At 39.0% G+C, this 20,258-nt stretch overlaps 1 protein-coding gene across 3 annotated transcripts in view; it reads right to left on the bottom strand.

The window, feature by feature from the left end:
- Nucleotides 1-20,258, bottom strand: part of LPGAT1 (lysophosphatidylglycerol acyltransferase 1) — a 64,172-nt gene that overhangs the window by 8,187 nt on the left and 35,727 nt on the right. For all 3 annotated transcript variants that reach the window (XM_016215195.2, XM_087828011.1, XM_087828010.1), the window contains exon 7: nucleotides 123-229. In XM_016215195.2, the coding sequence (XP_016070681.2) occupies nucleotides 123-229 (107 nt within the window). The remainder of the gene's footprint in view (nucleotides 1-122; nucleotides 230-20,258) is intronic.

Below are 20,258 nucleotides of genomic sequence, written 5' to 3'. Positions count from 1 at the left end.
AACTACAGAAATACTTTGATTCCTTTAGGGTATCTGAAGAAGCGAAAAAATGGTTCTCTCTCTTAAAGTACATCTTTGGGAAAAACAGTAACTTCAGGAAGGTATGTAATAGGACACTGTACCTGTTTCATAAAAATGCGATAAGAGGTCCTCTTTTTCAATAAAACGTTGATAGAGCCAATCAGAAAGCTCCTCAGTCTCCAGGGGTACATCCTTAATTGGAAAGATCCTAGTTAAGAAAAAAAGAACAAAAACTACTTTAATTCAGAAGTCAAAAACTTTTTACTGAGTTTTTATTTCATCTATCATATTTTTTAATTTCTACAAGCTGAGTGTTCCTTTTTTTTTATAGTATGCTATTACTGTTTCATTGTCATAATATCGTATCTCTACGAGTATTACAATGGAAAATTTAAAACATGCACAAATGTAGAGAAGAGGGTTAGTGAATTCCCATGTGCTGTTAGGATTTTTGGAAGCTGTTCTTTCCCTGTACAGTCTCTGTTCTTCAGTGTCACCATCTTATGTTTGTTTTTGTCTCCATCTTTCACAATAGAGGCTGATTAGCTTACCAGTTACCTGGTAATTCTTTGTTGCTCACTCAACATTTACAGATGTGGGACCTCAAAGTTGAATGAATGCCCTCAGCATAGGAATAAAGTTTGTTGACTGTGAACTTGACTGAGGACTGTCTGGCTGGGCCAGTTAAGTTGGTTTCTCCTCTTGAGCTCACCATTTCCCCTAAGAAAGATTGTTTAATGTTTGCCTACTGAGTAAAGGCCCGATTGCTAGCTTTCTGGCAGCAGAGTGAGGTACCAGGGCTAAGAGTCTAAGCACGCAGCACACTTACCTCACTGAACCATGCTATTTTCAGTAAGGGACCTCTGCCCGTGTTCCCGAGTCCAGAGAGCCTCATTTCTCTCTCCAGAGTAAACCTCTGGTATTTGCCAGGGTAGGGAAAGAGGAATCACCCAGCTGTGGGATGCAGGGTAGAGGTTCTGGGGATCTGAGCTCTCCCTAAACAGATTTCTACCAGCCTGCCCAAGTTCAGCAACCCTTTCAACCCCAAGTCCACAGGTACTGATGCTGCCAGCCTTTCGGTGGTTCTGTGGTATAATTAGGCTCTCGGCTTCCCCCTCAGCTGGCTTAGGGTTCTGTTATTTATCGCTCCATCTGTTTTTCAACTTCCCAAGTACTGTTGCTATTGTCTTTCCTACTGTTCTCCCAATCCTTGATGGTCTACACCTTAAAAACCTCCTCAGTGTTCTTCTACTGGGGTTTTGGAAGGGCATAAAAGTAGACATGAATCCACCATCTTTTTTGAGAAGCTGTCTTGCTATTTCTGAAAAGTCTAAGATGATTTTCTGTCTTTGGCCAGTACCTACCACCTGCCATTCTATGAAGGGTCTATATTGCTATTTCATGCTTAGGCCAAATGTAAGTTACATAGTAAGGATTTAAAAAATATAATGATGATGATGCATACAATCATAAAAACACTAAGCAATCCTATAGTTTATCAGTAGAACAGCGTCTGGGCCAGTCAAATAACACAAAGGATTCCAAATGACCAAAATGACTGTGCTCAGACTCTTCCAAAGGCTTTTAAAAAAATTACTCATGTAACATGATCATTTGCACACAACTTTAAAAAAACCAGAAGGAAAATTATTTATGAATCAGATTCCTTTCTTTTGTTATTTCAACATTTAAATACCAGATTGGGGGTATTTTAACAACCTAATTTAAGTATCAGTGGACAGAAAAAAGAAGAGAAAAAAAAGAAAGTAGTATGGTATGAAAAAAATCTATTAAAAATCAATTTCAAGAAATCACTTGATTAAAAATTTTGCTTTCAAAAGTTTGAAAAAAATTAAAGGTAACCAAAGTATAGTTTTATTTACACAGAAAATAACTTTCCCATCCTTAGTCATCTTTCCATTCTCCAAAATATAGTACTACATTGTTATAGAGCAGGAATAGAGGTGTTTTGGCCTAACATATTTTAATGGGGTAGGAGAAGCTAAGGTCCTGAAACTTCAAGTGTCAGCTTGCTACCACACAGCCCCCTCTCAGGGTTAAATTTTCCCTTGCTCTGAAAGAGCAAACAAACAAAGAGATGAGTTAAAGAATGTCATCACTTTTAAAAAGAGAAAAAATACTGGAAATGCTTATACTACATAAAATCATCCCATAGGCTAGTATTTCTTAACCCTTTTAATGCCTATTCTCCTAAGTAATTGAAAGATCTCTTTTATACTAAACATTTTATGTTTGCCTGCTCTCATATGCCTCCCCTGAGTGAGTGTGTGGGACTCCCTGGCTGAGATTCCCTTCCACAAACAGTGGGGGTTTTTGTTTTTTATTACACGTTGAGTCTGCTTTTTAGGCACAATTAAAACAATCCCAGAAGGTAGTGTGGCATAGTGTTTATGAGGGTAGACTCTGGAACAGACTGCCTGGGGTTGAATTCTGGCTCTACCACTTGCCAGCTGTGTGACCTTGGGAAAATTGTTGAACCTCTGTATGACTTAGTTCCCTCATCTATCATGTACATGAAGTCCTACAGAATTTAGTCATTAGGCCAAACATTTCTATGGAAAAATGTTCTCAGTGTTCACCACACAATGCTAAGTTCACATTTCCTCACCCTGCTAAAAGCCAAACTCCTTGTCTCAAGCCATCTCCACGTAGGGTGGGTTTGAGTTTGTAGTGATGTCCCCTTTTTCATTCCTGATACTGGTTACATGGGCCTTCTTTTTTTTCCTGATCAGTCTTGCCAGCAGTTGATCTATTTTACAGTGTTAAAAAGAACCAACAATTTTTTTGATGTTACTCTTTCTACCATATTTTTTCTATTTCAACAAATTCTCCTTTATTATTCCCTGTCTTCTACTATCTTTGTATTTCACAGAATTTTCTTTTTCTTAATTCTTGAGATAGATATTTAGATCGCAGAGTTTCAGTTTTCTTCTTTTCTAATAGAAGCTTTTTAAGGCTATACATTTTCCTCTAAACACAGATTAAGCTTTAGTCCATAGTTTTATAGATCATATTTTCATTATCATTCTGTTAAAAATATTTTCTAATTTCATAATACATCATAAACATTCAATTCTTATTATTCACTGCTGATAGACAGTCTCTTGTCTTTTGTTATTATAAGCTATATGGCAATGAGTAACACTGGGCAAATGTCCAGTTCATATGTGTACAAGTGTATCTACAGGATAAAATTCCGGAAGTAAAATTGTTAAATCAAAGGTTAAATGCATTAGCAATTTTCAAAGACGTTGCTACATCGTCTTCCTAAAGATAGACAATTTATATTCTCACCAGCAACTTATGAGAATGCCTCTTGCAAAAAGGTTTTTAAACTGGAGAGTAGTGAAGTCAGCGGGCTCTGATTTAGGAGTTCAGGATGGCTAGCAGTGCTTCACAACTGGGATAGGTCGATTGAGGGACATATTCTTGGGGATCCATGGTTGAGTTCTCTGTAAGACTAGGTATCTTGTGTTTTCATTTAAATATTAATCTTAATAAAAATATTCTGAATCATACAGATAAACATCTTATAACCAAGTACTGCCACGTGATCTCAGTGCTTCTGTTCATGGTCATTTTAGCACAATGCAATACGTCAAAAGTTAATGCCAGAAAAGTGAACATGGCCTACTTAAGAGCAAAGTCTATTCTTTCACCTCTAAATCTGAGATTTAGCTTAAACTTTCCCTGTGACTTTTAATATCCATTAAAATAAAATAAGAGGGGTTCTGCTCCTTGTGACTGCAGAACAGTTTACAGGTGACAGTTATAAATTCTGGACAAAACACAAGAAGTAATTAGCAGAAGGTACTGGAGAGAGACTAAAAGCAGGCAGGTATTAGAGTCAACACTTGGAAGACGGGAATAGCACTGGGTGAGACTGACATTTTTTACAGCTTTTTACCTAAGAATTGTTTCCAGTTAGCGCGAGGCAAGGAAGCTAAAGGTTATAGAGAAACAAGTTGTCTTACTGGCTGAAGGATCGACCACAGCACTTGGAAAGTGAGGAATCCCAGAAAGAAGCAAACAATGGGAGCCAAGACTTCTGAATCCAAACCCACCCAAATCTCTGGATGACCCCCGAACTGTTGTGGGGCAGAGTCCAAGCAGAATAGAGCCCTACAATTCTTGCTGTTGTAAATCCTTACCCAAGGATATTTTTCCATTGCTTTTCAGAGAGAGAGAGAAGAAGGGAAGGAGGGAGGGAAGAAGGGGGAGAGAGAGAGACACAGAGAGAGACACCGATGTGAGAGAGACACATGGATTGGTTGCCTCCCACATGCGCCTGACTGGGGTAGGGAGAACCAGCAACCCAGGTCCGTGCCTCTGACCAGGAGTCAAATCCATGACCCTTCAGTTTGTGGGACAACGCTCTAACCACTGGGCCAAACCAGCCAGGGCAAGCCCCACAATTCTTAGTTCCAGCACAAGGGAGGTGCCCAGAGTTGCACAGGAAATTTAACTACTCAGGAAATTCAGTCATTTGTTTTGTTTTATTTTCTCCATATTAAATGTCCTTAAATATTTAGATTCTTAGGAAAATTGAAGGAATGTTTTAAAATTAAAAATTAAAATTTAAAAATCAGAGTTAATTTTTTTAAGTAAATGGAATTACAAATTATTTTTATTTTTAGATCATTTAATATGTCTTAACACAATTTTGCAATATAAGTAGCACTTTCTAAACTATTCACATCCACCACACTGAGTAGCAACATTTGGAGAATTATTTGCATTATTTTTTTGACCTCTAAAAATATACTATTTTTGTAAATATAAAATCAGGCCTTATCAACCTAAGGATAATTTAGCAAGAGCCTTAGGGCTAAAGAATATCTTGAAATAGTATTTAAAACATCTTTATAAGGAGAAAAATTACATGAAAAGTACGGCTGAATTAAACAGAAGTTTATGTTTACCAAGTGAATTCTTGAAGAACATGGTGAGGTTGGTGAAGTATCTATGGCTTTAAATGGGGGAGAGTGTGGGAGTGGGGCTATGTTTTAACAGAAATTCTACCCCACCATCTGCCTAGAATAGCTTGGACATTTTCTGCCTTAGGAAACAGCCAGAAGGGCAGACCAAATGCTCCCTCCAAAGCAATCTACTGATTGTTTAGTCACGGTGGGATTAAAATATTAAAATGACTAATCATCCCCTAATATGGCAAAGTATCAAATGCACTGAATACCGGTTGTCTTAGAATTAAATAAGAGGAGTTTTTCTGGGATATAAAAAAGCAAATAAATAAACAACAGAAATAAATCCAAGACCAATAGCTATCCAAATGAGAAACTAGCTCCTCAATTTCAAGAAATAAAAATTCTCATTATCTGTAATCCAGAATGAACTCTTAAATACAGAGTATTCTACTAATATCCACAGAATAAGATTTCAGAACACTAGGTAAATTGCACTTTCACAAAAAGATGTAAAATAATGCTTAGCATCCAGCCCCTCTATAAATTCGAGTAAGAACATTTGAATTTTCATGCCAGAAAGACTCCAAAATGTGAGTTAACAAACAACATGGCTAACACCTCAATTCAATTCTGCCAATTGCATGTAAGGAGCTAATAAGCACTGAAGGTTCTAAGGTAAATTGTTCCTACTTTCAAAAACATAATAACCTAGCAGTGGGATACAAAAAGTAAACAAGTAATCTAAAACCAAACACGGTAAATGTAGTATAAGAAGCTGAGAGAATTTCTGTGTAAGTTTAAATGAAGGGGTGTGAGTGTCTATGCATGGCACAGGACATGTGAAAAAGGCATCACTTGAAATGGCCTAAGAGTAAATAGAATTTAATACCAAAAAATTTTTTTTTAACCAAGTAACCATATGCATATAGTCAGAGTATTGCCCTGGCCAGTGTGGCTCAGTGGTTAGAGTGCTGGGCCGCACACTGAAGGGTCACGGGTTCAATTCCCTCTCAAGGGCATGTTACCTGGGTTGCAGGTTCGATCCCCAGCCCTGGTTGGGGCGCATGCGGGAGGCAACCAATTGATGTCTCTCTCTCACATTGAGGTTTTTTTTCTCTCTCTCTCTGCCCCCCTTCTACTCTCTCTAAAAAGCAAAGGGAAAAATATCCTCAGGTGATGATTAACAAAAGTCAGGGCACTACAAGGTTCACAATGAAAAATAATGGCCCTATTTTTTCCCTCCTCAGATATCTGTTTCCCAGAAAATTTTTTTTTGCTATTTACCTCCATATTGTTTATAAGTAAACATGCTAACACCACTATTCTGGGTCATCCGATTTAAAATGTACTCGCTGGCTTCCTCCGGAGGGAGCCAAGGATGTGGCTCTTTGCTCCCTTGTCCTCTTGCCTCAGGCCCTCCCCCTACTCACGCAGTTAATAAATCTGCCTCAGTGCCAACGCTGTCCTTTGTAACTACGCTCGTGTATGTTCCATTTCTTTTCCTACGTGTCTGTTTCCTCTATCAGGCCCTGCTGGACTCACCTCTGCACACCCGACGTGTAAATCAGTGTCTGCTCCTTCGTGGGAACTCAAGTTTGATGAACTGAATTAAATTGAAAGTAATCTGCCAGGGTAACCCTTTATGAGGTGCCATCTGTAGACAGCCATCAAAACCACGTGCATTAACTGACACCACCAGGGTTAGTGTGACAAGAATAACTCAAACGCAGAAACTACTTGCCACCAAAAATAGACTTACGGACAAGAACAGATACTGTCCAATTTAACACGTGAGAATTTTTCCCAGCATTCAATTCCCAGAAATTTCGCTTTGAGCCATTGTACTGAAATAAGCTGTTCAGGCCTCAGCCTCAACATACTAACATATAATATTTATAGCTTCCCCCTGGATTCACTAGAAAGGTTTAAAAAAATCTCCACTCAGTTATCTGAAAATAGAATTCATTAACTCAGATATAAACTCTTAGCTGCTTTAATACAGGGATAAACCAAGGCTCTAAGGTAGCAACCATAGGGTCATCTAGGAGAAAAGTTCGAGTGACTTCAACATTTGTGTAGAGAGGGAGATGGCAAATACTCAGCACCCAGGCCACTGCCTCCCTTCATGGTGAGATAAATGAGCCTGGTACCCCTTCCACTTTAGCCCTGCTCCTTGTAATAGTCAAAGCTATAGCAAACCAATATGCCATTGGAGGGTATAAACAATGAGACGGTATTGTTTAGACCTAAAATGTTTTTATTATATCTTTATTCCTGTTACATCCTTTGAGACACAGTAAGAATCTTAGCAAATTCTTGCTGAATGAACTGAAGTGAACTGTCTGGTAGGCAAGACATGACAATGGTATATTTGCTTAAGATAGTCCCAAAGCTTTCCATGAGTCTAATGACTTTTATTTAATTGTTATTGACTTAAATTTTTTAGGCCAATTTAAGGTTCACAGCAAAACTGTAGGAAAGGTACAGAGACTTCCCCATATTTCCCTAATGACTTAAAACTTTTTATTTTGAAATAATTTCAGACTCAGAGGAAAGTTAGAGATTCCCCAAATATCAGTGTTTCCCATATTTGCTTTACCTTATCATTTTTTCCCTCTATATGTTTTTCTGAGATATATATATGATTTTCCTCCACTTTTGATAGTTACGAATATTGTGTCACTTAAATACTTCCGTGTTTACTTTCTAAATACACGGACAGTCTCTCATATAATCAGGAAATTAACACTGATACAATACTATTATCTGATCTACAATCTATCTGCTTCATTCAAATTTTGCCAACTGTCCCACTAATGTTTATAACAAAAGAAAGAGAGAAAGAAAAAAAATAGAAAAGAAAAAAAACAGTCAAAGAAAAATGGAAGGCACCATGCTTTAGGAAGAGAAATATAGCAGTAAAATAAATAAGATAGTAGGGAAATAAGGGGAATAATTAATAAGCAAATATACTGTAGGTAAGGGGTGATAACGCCCGAGCTAGGCTATGGCATTTAGATTAAAAAAAAGGGGGGGGGGGGGACTAGACACAAACATTGCAGAGGTATCTTTCATAGGAACCAGCAGGTAAATCTGAAAGGTAGGATAAAATTAAAAAGTGGAAGAGTCAAAGAAACTCCAAAATTTTCATTCTGGTTGTGTGCAGAATGATGTCAACGTAAACTCCAATTGGAGAGCCAGGAGAAGCAAGTTTAGGTAAAGGAAAATGAGTTCAGTTTTATAAATAATAGGACTGAAGAAGCAACAGAGCATCCAGGTGGAGGGACAGAAGTTAAATGAGGGGTTGGAACTCGGGAGAAAGACTGAGAGCTAGAGGCCCATTTATAAAAAGACATTTCTATAAGCTCTGCTGTGATGAACCCGGCCTCCACAGGAAAAAAAAAGTGTGAAAACAGGCACACACACACACATATACACACACATACATACACACACACATATGTATATGTGTATATGATATTACAGCAAATGAAAGATTAGACAAAAGCTAGCCCTTATGCTTCTCAGATTCAATTCTTAATATTGAATTAGAATATAAACTCTTAAGAGTTTTGACATATTTCCAACAAAACGAAATTAAGTTAGAAAACAAAAAGTATATTTTGAGTACCAATGGTAGTCATTGTATTCGGCTTGACCTTAAAGATACTTACAAGTGAGAAAGACAAGATGACCCCCCCAGAGGTCCAAGGAAGTGGGGAGAGCTCTTCATTTCCAGGCTTATTATAGTTCTGCAAACCATATTATGTCCAGGTTCATATGTTAGAAATAACTTAGTAAATTAGATTAATATGTTATAATCTTGGTTCTTTACTATGTTAACAAAAAAAAATTTCTTTCATGTTTAACTTCTAGCAAATATTTGAGAGGAAATCAAGCATATCTTCTGACTAGAGGATGGAAATGTTTATCTTATTTGAAATGATGATTCACTTCTCTCAAACCTTCAACTTCATAACAAAAATACAGAATTCAATCCACAACAGAGTCAACCTCAATTAAGACCACTTATTTAATGCCTCCAGCATCCTGAATGGTGTCAAACTAAAATGTTTCATTTTTGTTTTTTCTTCTAAATGGTGGGAGAGTAGGTGGATCTTGTTCTCACCTCCTTCCAGAACCAAGCTGGAAATACAACTAAATTGGGGAACAATCACCCTGAATTACCAACTAAAGACTATCTGAAGAAGAGTCTTATAACCAAGGACTGGCAGAAGAAGCCACCTCACGACTGGTAGGAAGGGTGGAGACGTGAAAGGGGCTGGTCCTGCTCCCACCAGCAGTGGCCGAGGTTACAGATATCTCAGTTGCAGGAGGTTCCTCCAGAGAGGCATGAAGCCTAAGCCCCAGGTCAGGTTCTGGAGCCCAGAGCTCCAGAGCCAGGAAGAGGTGCCCACATAGCACCTGGCTGTGGAAAGTGGGGGATTTCTGTCCACCAAGGAGAGGTGGAGCCTGCTGGAGACAAAGGAACCCCTTAAAGGGCCAAAGCACAAAATTTTGTTTGCAGTCATTCGCCCTGGGCTGCAATGGAGGGAGGGCAGCGTGGATTGGAGTCGCCTGAGGAGAGTCTAGGGTCTGTGGCTTTGGGGAACAGCTGCTAGGATTCCTGTATTGAGTCATCTTCTGATACCACAGTCACCATCTTTCTTGGGCAAGGCAATCCCCTCCAAGTGGCATCAGCCTGGGAAAAAGCAGTCACCCCACCTCTGGAATCCCTCTCGCCCCAACCTGGGGATCTTAAGTGCTACTGAGAGTCAGTGGCATAGGCCAGGGCACAGAAGTCTAGGCACACTCGGGCTGTCAGTTGTGACTGGCTTTGGGATGAGGCCATTACCCCCACTTTCCCATGAGCCTGACTGGCACTTCTCCCTCATGGGAGATCCAACAGAAACATTCTCCCGGATTCTGGCAGGCCCTGCCTCTGGACTCTGGAGGCCCCACTCGCCTGACTACTAGGGGCTCCACCCTGCTGAGGTCAGGGAAAAGATTCAGACGTGTAGCTCTGGGGTAGGGGAATTACACCCACCATCTTCCCTTAAGTCTGGACAGTATATGCAAAAAAGTGAAACTAGGCTACCAACTTACACCATACACAAGAATAAACTCAAAATGGATAAAAGACTTAAATGTAAGTCTTGAAACCATAAAAATCCTAGAAGAAAACATAGGCGGTAAAATCTCAGACACCTCTCAAAGCAATATTTCTACCAATATGTCTCCTAGGGCAAGAGAAATAAAGGAAAAATAAACAAATGGGACTACATCAAACTAAAAAGCTTCTGCACAGCAAATGAACCATCAACAAAATGAAAATGGAGCCCACAGTATGGGAGAACATATTCACCAATGATACATCTGATAAGGGGTTAATTTCCAAAATATATAAAGAACTTATACAACTCAACACCAAGAAGACACACAATCCATTTAAAACATGGACAAAGGACTTGAATAGGTACTTTTCCAAAGAAGACATACAGATGGCCGATATATAAAAAAATGTTCAACATCACTAATCATCAGAGAGACACAAATTAAAACCACAATGAGATACTACCTCACACCTACCAGAATGGTTACCACCAATAAATCAAAAAACAACAAGTGCTGGTGAGGATGTGGTGAAAGGGGAACCCTAGTGCACTGTTGGTGGGAATGCAGACTAATGCAGCCGCTGTGGAAAACAGTATGCAGTTTCCTCAAAAAATTAAAATAGCCCAACCAGTGTGGCTCAGTGGCTGAGTGTTGACCTATGAACCAGGAGGTCATGGTTCAATTCCCCATCAGGTCACATGCCTGGGTTGTGGGCTCGACCCCTAGTAGGGGTCGTGCAGGAGGCAGCCGATCAATGATTCTCTCTTGTCATTGATGTTTCTATCCCTGTCTCCCTTTCCCTTCCTCTCTCTGAAATCAATAAAAATTAAAAAAAATCTTTTTTTTAATTAAAAATAAAACTGCCTTTTGAGCTAGTGATCCCACTTCTGCAAATATATCCTAAGGATCCTGAAACACCAATTTGAAAGAATATATGCACCCCTATGTTCATAGCAGCGTTATTTACAATAGCCAAGATCTGGAAACAGCCCAAGTGTCCATCAGTAGATGAGTGGATAAAAATGCTGTGGTACATTTACACAATGGAATACTATGTGGCCATAAAAAGGAAATCTTACCTTTTGTGACAGCATGGATGAACCTGGATTAGTATGCTAAGTGAAATATGCCAGTAACAGAAAGACAAATACCACATGATCTCACTTGTAAGTGGAATCTAATGAACAAAATAAACTGAACAAAACAGAAACAGAGTCATGGGATATAGATCTTAGAGAGGAGGGGGTGGGGGGAACTGGATGAAAGAAGGTGAAAGAATTAGAGAAAGAACATATATGCATAACCCGGACACAAACAACAGTGTGGTGATGGCCAGAGGGAAGCAGGGGTAGGGGCTGGGTGGAGGGGACAAAGAGGGGAAAAATGGGGGCATCCATAATAGTGTCAACAGTAAAAATAAAGAAAACACATATTAAAAAAAAAAGTATTATTTTCTTAAAGGAAAGCGGAAATAAAAACCTGCTGGTGCGGAAATGAAAACAGAACTTGTGGGTGGTGAACATTAATAAAAACAGCCAAGCAGAACTAAAAACTTGAAGATTAAATTTAATGTGTAACTTTGCATTTTCTAAATGGAAGCTCTGAACAGTGACAAATGACTAAAATGTCCAGCCTTTTCCAGAAAAAAAGCTTGGACACAGAGGCAAAGGAACAGAAAACAAAAGATGATAAGGAAAGCAGACAGGCCCGGCCGGAGTGGCTTAGTTGGTTGAGCCCATTAACTGAAAGGTCACCAGTTTGATTCCTGGTCAGGGCATGTGCCCAGGTTGTGTCTCATTCCCCAGTAGGGGGCTTGCAGGAGGCAGCCGTTAGATGTTTCTCTCACATCCATGTTTCTCTCTTTTTCCCTTCCTCTCTCTATAAAATCAATAAAAGCATATTTTAAAAAGAAAAGAAAAGAAAGAAAAGAGAAAAGAAAAGAAGACAGGAAGAAGCAAATCATTAGACAGCAGGGGTGAAATAAGCAATAATTATAAGCAATGACAGAGAAAAGCCTTAGCATTAGAAAAACTAAAGATAGAATCCTGTTTCCTTACGCTGGGGGATGGGGAGCTACTCTTAGTTCAAGAGGCGATCTTATGACCTCACTCCCAGATGAGTAATTTTGGGGCTGGCTGGGGAGTGGCAAACTTCTAAACATGTATCATTAAGTGCATACCATAAGTATGTACCACTTAGCTGTGAACAACTTTAGTTACAGCTACTGGGAAAAGGTGACCTGAAGTTAGTTCCCAGTCTGTTGAATAACTGATTTTTACTATATTTATTTCATTCTACTTTATTCTAACTTTTACACCAAAGAAAGTATTATTATAGGAATTTAAGCTTTTTAAAGCTCACTTTTAAATTATGGATAAGACTGATTTCACCTATAGTGGAATCTATAAAAAACAAAACAAAACAGACTCATTGATACAGAGAACAAACTGATGGTTGCCAGAGGGAAGGAGGGCAGGGGGATGGATGAGAAAGGTGAAGGGGAATAAGAGGTATAACTTCCAGTTACAAAATAATTAAGTCATGGGGATATAAGTACAGAACAGGAAAAATAGTCAATAATATTGTAATAACTTTGTATGGTGACAAGTAGTTACTAGACTTATTGTGGTGATCACATTGTAAGGTATATAAATGTCGAATTACTATGTTGTATACTTGAAACTAATACAATATTGTATGTATACTTTAATAAAAATAAATGTGAAAATAAATTATGGATAAAACATTAGCATATGAAAACCTCTTAGACTATATAATTTGAGTATTTCAATATCCTTGATTTAAAGGAATAAAGTCTATTTAGTGTCTATTAAGAGGTATGCATTTTAAATGTGAACCTATTAAATTCTTATAACTATCTGATGAAAATGCTTTTGTTGTAATGATTCAAACGGTTATTAAAGCAAAATTTCTAAATTCTGTGGGCATTTTCTATTTTCAATTTTTAAAATTGAAGAATACAGCCTGGCTGGGTGTGGCTTGGCAGATGAGCGTTGACCTAGAATCCAGGCGATCGGGGTTCGATTCCCGGTCAGGGCACATGCCCGGGTTGTGGGCTCGATCCCCAGTCGGGGGCATGCAGGGGGCGGTAGATCAATGACTCTCTCATCATTGATGTTTCTATCTCTCTCTCTCCCTCTCCTTTCCTCTCTCTGAAATCAATAAAGATATATTAAAAATAAAAATGGAATACATTCACATTATGAAAAATCCAAATAGTACAATGAAAAACAAGATCCCTCCCCCAGAGGCATTCACAGTAAACAGTTACCAACTACATGGCAGTCACTGTTCCTTTTGGGAGGGGGTAGGAGAGAGGGAGCAATTACTTTTTGGACTTTGGTTTGTTTGAGGTGCTATAGGCCAAATATCCAATTAAATAATAACTAATGCTGTATTATACTGATATCAAGATCCCTCCTTATTTCAGAGGTGTTAATATGTAAAAAAACACATATCTTAATATAATCTCTCGTTTATTGTGTTTATCAGAACTTAATTCTGGTGTCTAAAAAATGACACTACTTCAATGGGATGGACTTTGAATATCACCTTTACAACTATCAACTATAAGAAATATAATTAGAAAATCATCCTGAGTCCACTGTCATGCATTGTTTTCCAAGGGAAGACTTTTGGAGGAAGCGGAAAAGGCAAGTAAAAAGACCCTGACGTAGAAACATAACTGGCATGTTCAGCAAGGAAGGCAGGGTGGCCAAGCAGCCGCAGACGAGGTCAGAGGGCAGGAGCAGCCAAGCAGGGCCTTAGACACCACTGTAAGGCTCCTGGCTTTTTAGATGGGTAAAGACATTATGGGATTCTGAACTTAACTAAGACTGACATGATCTGACTCAGATTTTCACAAGACCACTCTGGAAAGAGACACTAAGAGGGCCAAAGGTAAAAACAGAGTGACCGATCAGGTTATATAGCCATCTAGGAGCTGAGCACAGGTGATGGTGGCCAGGACCAAGGTGAAAATCAGCAGTCGGGTCCAGGATGCATATTTGAGTGCAGAACCAAAAGGACTTACTGCCTGAGATGTGAGAGAAAGAGAGGCGCCAAGGTTTTTTACCTGAGTAACTGGAAGAATGAAGTAGCTATCAATAATTAGATGGGGAAAGCTATGTGGAGTATATATTTTTAGGAAAATCCATAGTTTCGTTTGAGAGATGACTATAGACATCCCACTAAAGATCTCAAGCAGTCAGACATAAAATTCGGTTTAGTATATTCCTTAGGAGAATGTACATTTTATTGAGCCATTTCTCTACTGATGGATATTTAAGTTGTTTCCAATTTTTTACTCTTACAAAAAATGCTATACTAATATCCTTGTCTTTCTCTGGCATGTGTAGTCCCAAGGAGAACTGTTATGTCATAGAGGAAGAACTTAAAATACTGCCAAATTGTTCTTCAAATTGGCTCCACCAATTTGTGTTTCATTTTCTCTACAACCTCACCAATACTTGATATCAATAATTATTGATCTGTAGAAACTCTTTACATGTATACTCAATGTGAATCCTTGCTATGTGCATTTCAAACATCTTAACTTTGTTTATGCTGTCTTTTGCATACTCCAGTTTGTAATTTTGATGCAGTCAAATTTGTATTTTTCCTTCATGATTTATGACTTAGGATGTTTGTGTCATGAGGAAGGTCTACCCTACTGTGAGAACATTAAGAGTTTCCTATATTTTCTTTCAATACTTTAGAGTCTCATTATTGACGTTGAGATAAAAACCTACCTAGAATTTATATTGGGATATGGTAAAGGGTGAAATGTCAGTATTATGCTTCCTCATATGTAGAATTATGGTCCCAAACCATTTCATTTATTGACTAGTTCACTCTTTCTCCACTGATATGTGATGCCTACTCATCAAGTTCCCAAATAAATCTGGGTTTTCTGATCTTTCCATTGATCTGGCCCTGCCCTCATATTACGCTGTTCTAATCACATTAAGCCTTGATATCTACTAGGAAGTATCCCTCTGTTTCATTCATCTTCAAAACTGTTTCAGCTATTCATTTTTCATTACTCTCAAATAAATTTTAAAACCATTTTGTCAAGTTTCCAGAGAAACCCTCCTGGACTCTGAGTCTACATCCTCTTGGATATACTGTAATTCAAATTATATTAAATTTATAGATTAATTTGGGAGAGCTGACTTTATAATTTTGAATCTTCCTCTCTATGAACAAACACAGTAATCTCTTTCCACTTATTTTCAAGGTCTTTTATATTCTTCAATAAAGTTTGCTTTTGTTCGTAGAATTCTTCTATATTTTTTTAAGTTTTATTGGCAGGTACTTTATAGTCTTCTTGCTTCTAAGAGTAGTATTTTTTTTAAATTACATTTTCTTTTTATTGCCAGGACAAAGGGATACCATTGATTGTTCTGTAATGGTTTTATGTCAAGATTGCTGACTCGATAGATAGATGGTGAACTTAGTTTCTTGGAGGTTCTATGTAGAGACTCCCATGATGGTTAACTTTATGTGTCAACTTGACTAGGCTAAGGGATGCCCAAATATCTGGTAAAACATTATTTCTGGGTGGATCTGTGAGGCTGTCTCTGGAAGATTAGCATTCAAATCACTAGACTGAGTAAAGATCACCCTCACCAAAGCAGGTGGGCATCACCCAATCCCCTGAGGACCTGAATACAACAGAAAGGTGGAAGAAGGGCCTACCACCCACTCTCTCTGTTTAACCTAAGATACCCACCTTATGCCCAAAGGACACTGGTGTTCCTGGTTCTTGGGCTTTCAGACTCAGATAGAGGCTTATACCATTGCCTTATCTCCCCCACCCCTTCAGAGAGCTGGAACTCAGACTAACTTATACCACTGGCTTTCCTGGTTCTCCAGCTTACAGACAGCGGATGATGGGACTTCTTGGCCTCCTGTTATTTCTCTAATTACATTAAAGAAATTCAATCCTTTAACCACCCCCAAATCTAAAATATCATTTCAACATGTCATCAACAAAAATTATTAATGAAATCTTTTACATTCCTATTTCTTATTAGTCTCTGAAATCCAGTGTGTATTTTATACTCACAGTACATCTCATATCAGACTAGCCACATTTTAAGTGCTCAATAGCCACATGTAACTACTAGTGGCTGTTATCACTGGACAGTGAATGTCCAGACAGCATGAACTTTTAATATTCATACATTCAGTTAGTATTGTGTTTCTACTATATCCCAGTACTGTTCTAGAATATAACTGTTAACAAGATAGGCAAAGTATCTGCTCTCAGGAAGGTTACATTCTAAACAGGGAAGACAGACATCAATCAGTAAACCATTATGATTCCCAATTGTGATCACTTGAATTTTTCGATGAAGACGGTACCTTAACCCTCTGCTTCTTATATTTCATAGCAGTGCATTTTTATATCAGTTGTAGCACAGGCCTAACTAATGACATACTCTAGGCCTAACTAATGACATACCATTTCAAACCAATCAAATTTGCAAAAATCGAAGGTGATGACTTTGACACAGATGTAGGGAGAGGTGGTCTTTTACTATACTGCTAATGAGACTGTAATCTGATACAGCCACTTTAAAAACTATTTGACCATATCCAGTAAAGGTGAAAATACATACAACCTATGATCTAGCAATTCCACTGCTAGGCATACACATACCCTACTTTAACTCTCATTTGTAAGTATATGCTTAGTGAAATAGGCATAAGAATGTTCACTGCAATATTACTTATTATAATAGCAAAAAGACTGAGAAAATATGTAACCAACAATAACAGAATGAACAGATAAGGTATGACAATCATATAGTGGGACTAGAATAGTTAAATAGTGTTTATAGTACAAATTAAGGAAAGGGAGTCATAAATGTAAAAATAAAAAGATCTAGAAAATAATAGAGTGGAAAAATAAATGTTACAAGATGATATAACCATGTATGGTTATATCTATATTTAAAAACATACAAAACAATATATTATAAATATATCTGTATAATAAAAGTATAAGGACAGGGAGAATTCACACCAAATTTATGATGGTAGTGGCTTCAAGGGCAGGAGGGAAGGGGTATGGAACTGGGAAGGGGAACAATGGGAACTTTACTAGAAATGCTTTATTTCTTTTATTAATAAAAATGTCCTGAGATAAATATATCAAAATGTTACCATTGCCTATTCTTGCTAGTGAGTATAGTTTCTTAAAAAACATTAACTATTGCCCAGACAGGTGTGGCTTAGTGGTTAAAGTGTTAACCTAGGATCCAGGCGATCAGGGTTCGATTCCCAGTCAGGGCACATGCCCGGGTTGCGGGCTGCAGCTGATCAATGACTCTCTCATCATTGATGTTTCTATCTCTCTCTCTCCCTCTCCTTTCCTCTCTCTGAAATCAATAAAGATATATTTTTAAAAACAAAAACATTAACTATTCCTTTTCTGAATTAACTTCCCCTCAAAACTGAAAATAAATTCTTGCCCGAAGTCTCTAATTGAATGCCTTTCCCAAAGGAACCAAAGTCCCAACCAAATTATACATGAAAGCAATACTTCTGCTTCTGGCAATCTATCTATGCCACTACACTTATGGCTACATATTTTTTCAAGATTTCAACAATGAAAATATAAGCTTCTTCTGCATAACACAATCAGCTTCTCTAACTCACTGTCCTAATTCGGAGTGAAGCAGAGATTTATATGAAGGACAGGCTTACTTTTGCTTTTATCCCTATGAACACTGTGTCCCTGTGATTAAAATCTAATGATGTTTAATTTTCCTATTAACTCCTTAACAGCAGCACACCGAGCCCATTACTTCTTAAATAGGAAGAAGCTGCCTTCCAGTATTACAGGAATACAAAAGGGAGAGGGGGAGGAAAACTCATTCCCTTCAAATGTTTCCCAGAGTTAAACCTTTAGTTCCTCTTTTAAAACAAGCTTTACTTTTAAAAAAGATCAATAATGTAGTTGTGGCTTACATCTGATCTATAGGGAAGGCTCCTTTACTAATACTGGATTTAGCAATCATCCATACACACTTTATATATCTTAATAATAGTACGTTATATTTGTGAAGTGCCTACTCGGACTCACTTGCTCTGAGCTCCAGTGCTGGGGCAGCAGCTGGAAAGGCACCAGGGACATACGGGGAGGAACTAAACTGGTCTGGCATCATGGCGAGAGCTGGAGGGGCAGCTCCTTCCCAGACAGAAGTGCTGGCAGAGGCCATTGTTCCTTTTCTGACCCTTCCCCCACAGAGCTGGCAGATGGGTTCCATATCTGTGTCCCCATCAACCAGGCTAACACTGTTCGAGACACCCTGAGACCATGCCCCACCCAAATTGCAGGTCCAACCCAAGCTGTTTTCAGTGGCTTTTCCATAAAAACGGCCATTCTTGACTCATACTTTGGACTCTCCTAAAATCTCTCAGACAAGCAGCCTCTGGTTTCATCATGCCCTATACCTCTGGCTAAGTGGCCCCAGGCCCAGAACTAGCTGTAGCTGGCTTGGTTTGCAGTGTGGCCTCTCCTGAGCACATCCACGCCCAGCACAAGTAGCAGCCATCTACAGATCGCTTTGTAGCCCATGCCAGGTGGCCCTAGGCAGAACACAGGTGGTGGCTGACATTGTTTTGTACCTCCCAGGAGGCCCCAGAGCCAATGCACTCAGTAGACAGCTTCAGACCACTTCGAAGCACCACCCAACTACCTCCACAAGTGACACACACAAGTAGCGAACTCAGCAGGCACCAGAGCCCTGCTGAAGTGAGGTCCTGCTCCACGGGGTGGGCTCCTGTATAGCTGATCCTCCACTGTAGTTGCAGCCAGTCCTTGCAGCTGATGGCTTGGGGGTAAATCTTTCTCACTGACATGCAAACAGCAATCAAAGCTAACTACAACAGGAGGGTGTACACAGCCCACACAGGGGTGGGGCACACCTGGGGTGCCCAGCTTGAGTGATTGGAGAGGCTGTGCCACTGGACCCTATAAGACACCTACTACATAAGGCCACTCTACCAAGCTTGGGAGATGTATAAGCTCTACCTAATACATAGAAACAAACACAGGGAAGCCACCAAAATGAGGAGACAAAGAGGCAGTCCCAAATGAAAGTGAGGCAGGTTAGTAAGAAGCTAGGAAATTTCCTTGGCAAGTGGAGTGGGGAAACTGAGAGAGCTGAACAAACTGGTTGAGTACTTTACAACCAGATAATAAACTCAAGGTCTTATCTTCCCTAAAAAAGGACACTTAGAAGCAAATAGTTTACACATTCCAGACCTTGCTGGGGGCAGTCCCAGGCCCTCTTCAATGACATTCTTTGAAGATGAAACAGAAAATTATACCAGTCCCTCTATGTGCTCATTTTGGTATATCAACATATTAAAGGACTCATTTGGAAAGCTAAGGAATATTCTGCTGAGACCCTCCTGGATATCTCTCCTAGGATTCCAGCCTGCAGAAGACAGATAAAGGCCCTCAAAACAAAGGACAAGGGCCCACCCCCTTGTAGCATGCCCATGCCCTTCTTTGGGTACTTTTTTTTTTAAACTCTGGGGGCTCCCATGGGACTTGCAACCAGGGGAACAGCGGGCAGCAAAACCTCTGAACCTGTCTCCAAGGCCCCTTTCTCTGATTTTTCAGTGAGTCAATAACAGCCCTGTCTTGGCTCATTTCTTTCCTATAACATTTCTAGACAGTCAAAGCAGCACCACCTAGGCTCTCTCCTATTGCTTCTTCTATCCTAAGCCCTTCCTTGTCCAGCTTTAATAAATGTACTCTCAAAATCACCTGGACTCGTCTTGTGAAATCTTTCCTGGACAAAGTCAAGAACCCACACACCACCAGCTGGCCTGAAGGAGACCTGCTCTAGCCTGGTCCCCATCTGGTAACAAAATAACAGAGCAAAACCCCATAAAAAGAACTAAACAAAATGGAGACAAACAATCTACTAGATGCAGAGTTCAAAACACTTGTTATAAGGATGCTCAATGAACTGAGGGGAAGAGTAGATGAACTTAGTGAGAACTTCAACAAAGAGATAGGAAACATAAAAATGGAGACAGAAAATATAAAAAAGAATCAGTCAGAAATGAAGATTATATTAACTGAAATGAAGAGTACGTTATAGGCAATCAATGGAGTAGATGAAGCAG

The sequence above is a fragment of the Miniopterus natalensis genome, chromosome 19 (assembly GCF_054644295.1).
Source record: "Miniopterus natalensis isolate mMinNat1 chromosome 19, mMinNat1.hap1, whole genome shotgun sequence".
Classification (NCBI taxonomy): domain Eukaryota; kingdom Metazoa; phylum Chordata; class Mammalia; order Chiroptera; family Miniopteridae; genus Miniopterus; species Miniopterus natalensis.
The sequence above is the reverse complement of the archived record's forward strand: the minus strand, read 5'-3'. Positions and strand labels throughout refer to the sequence as shown.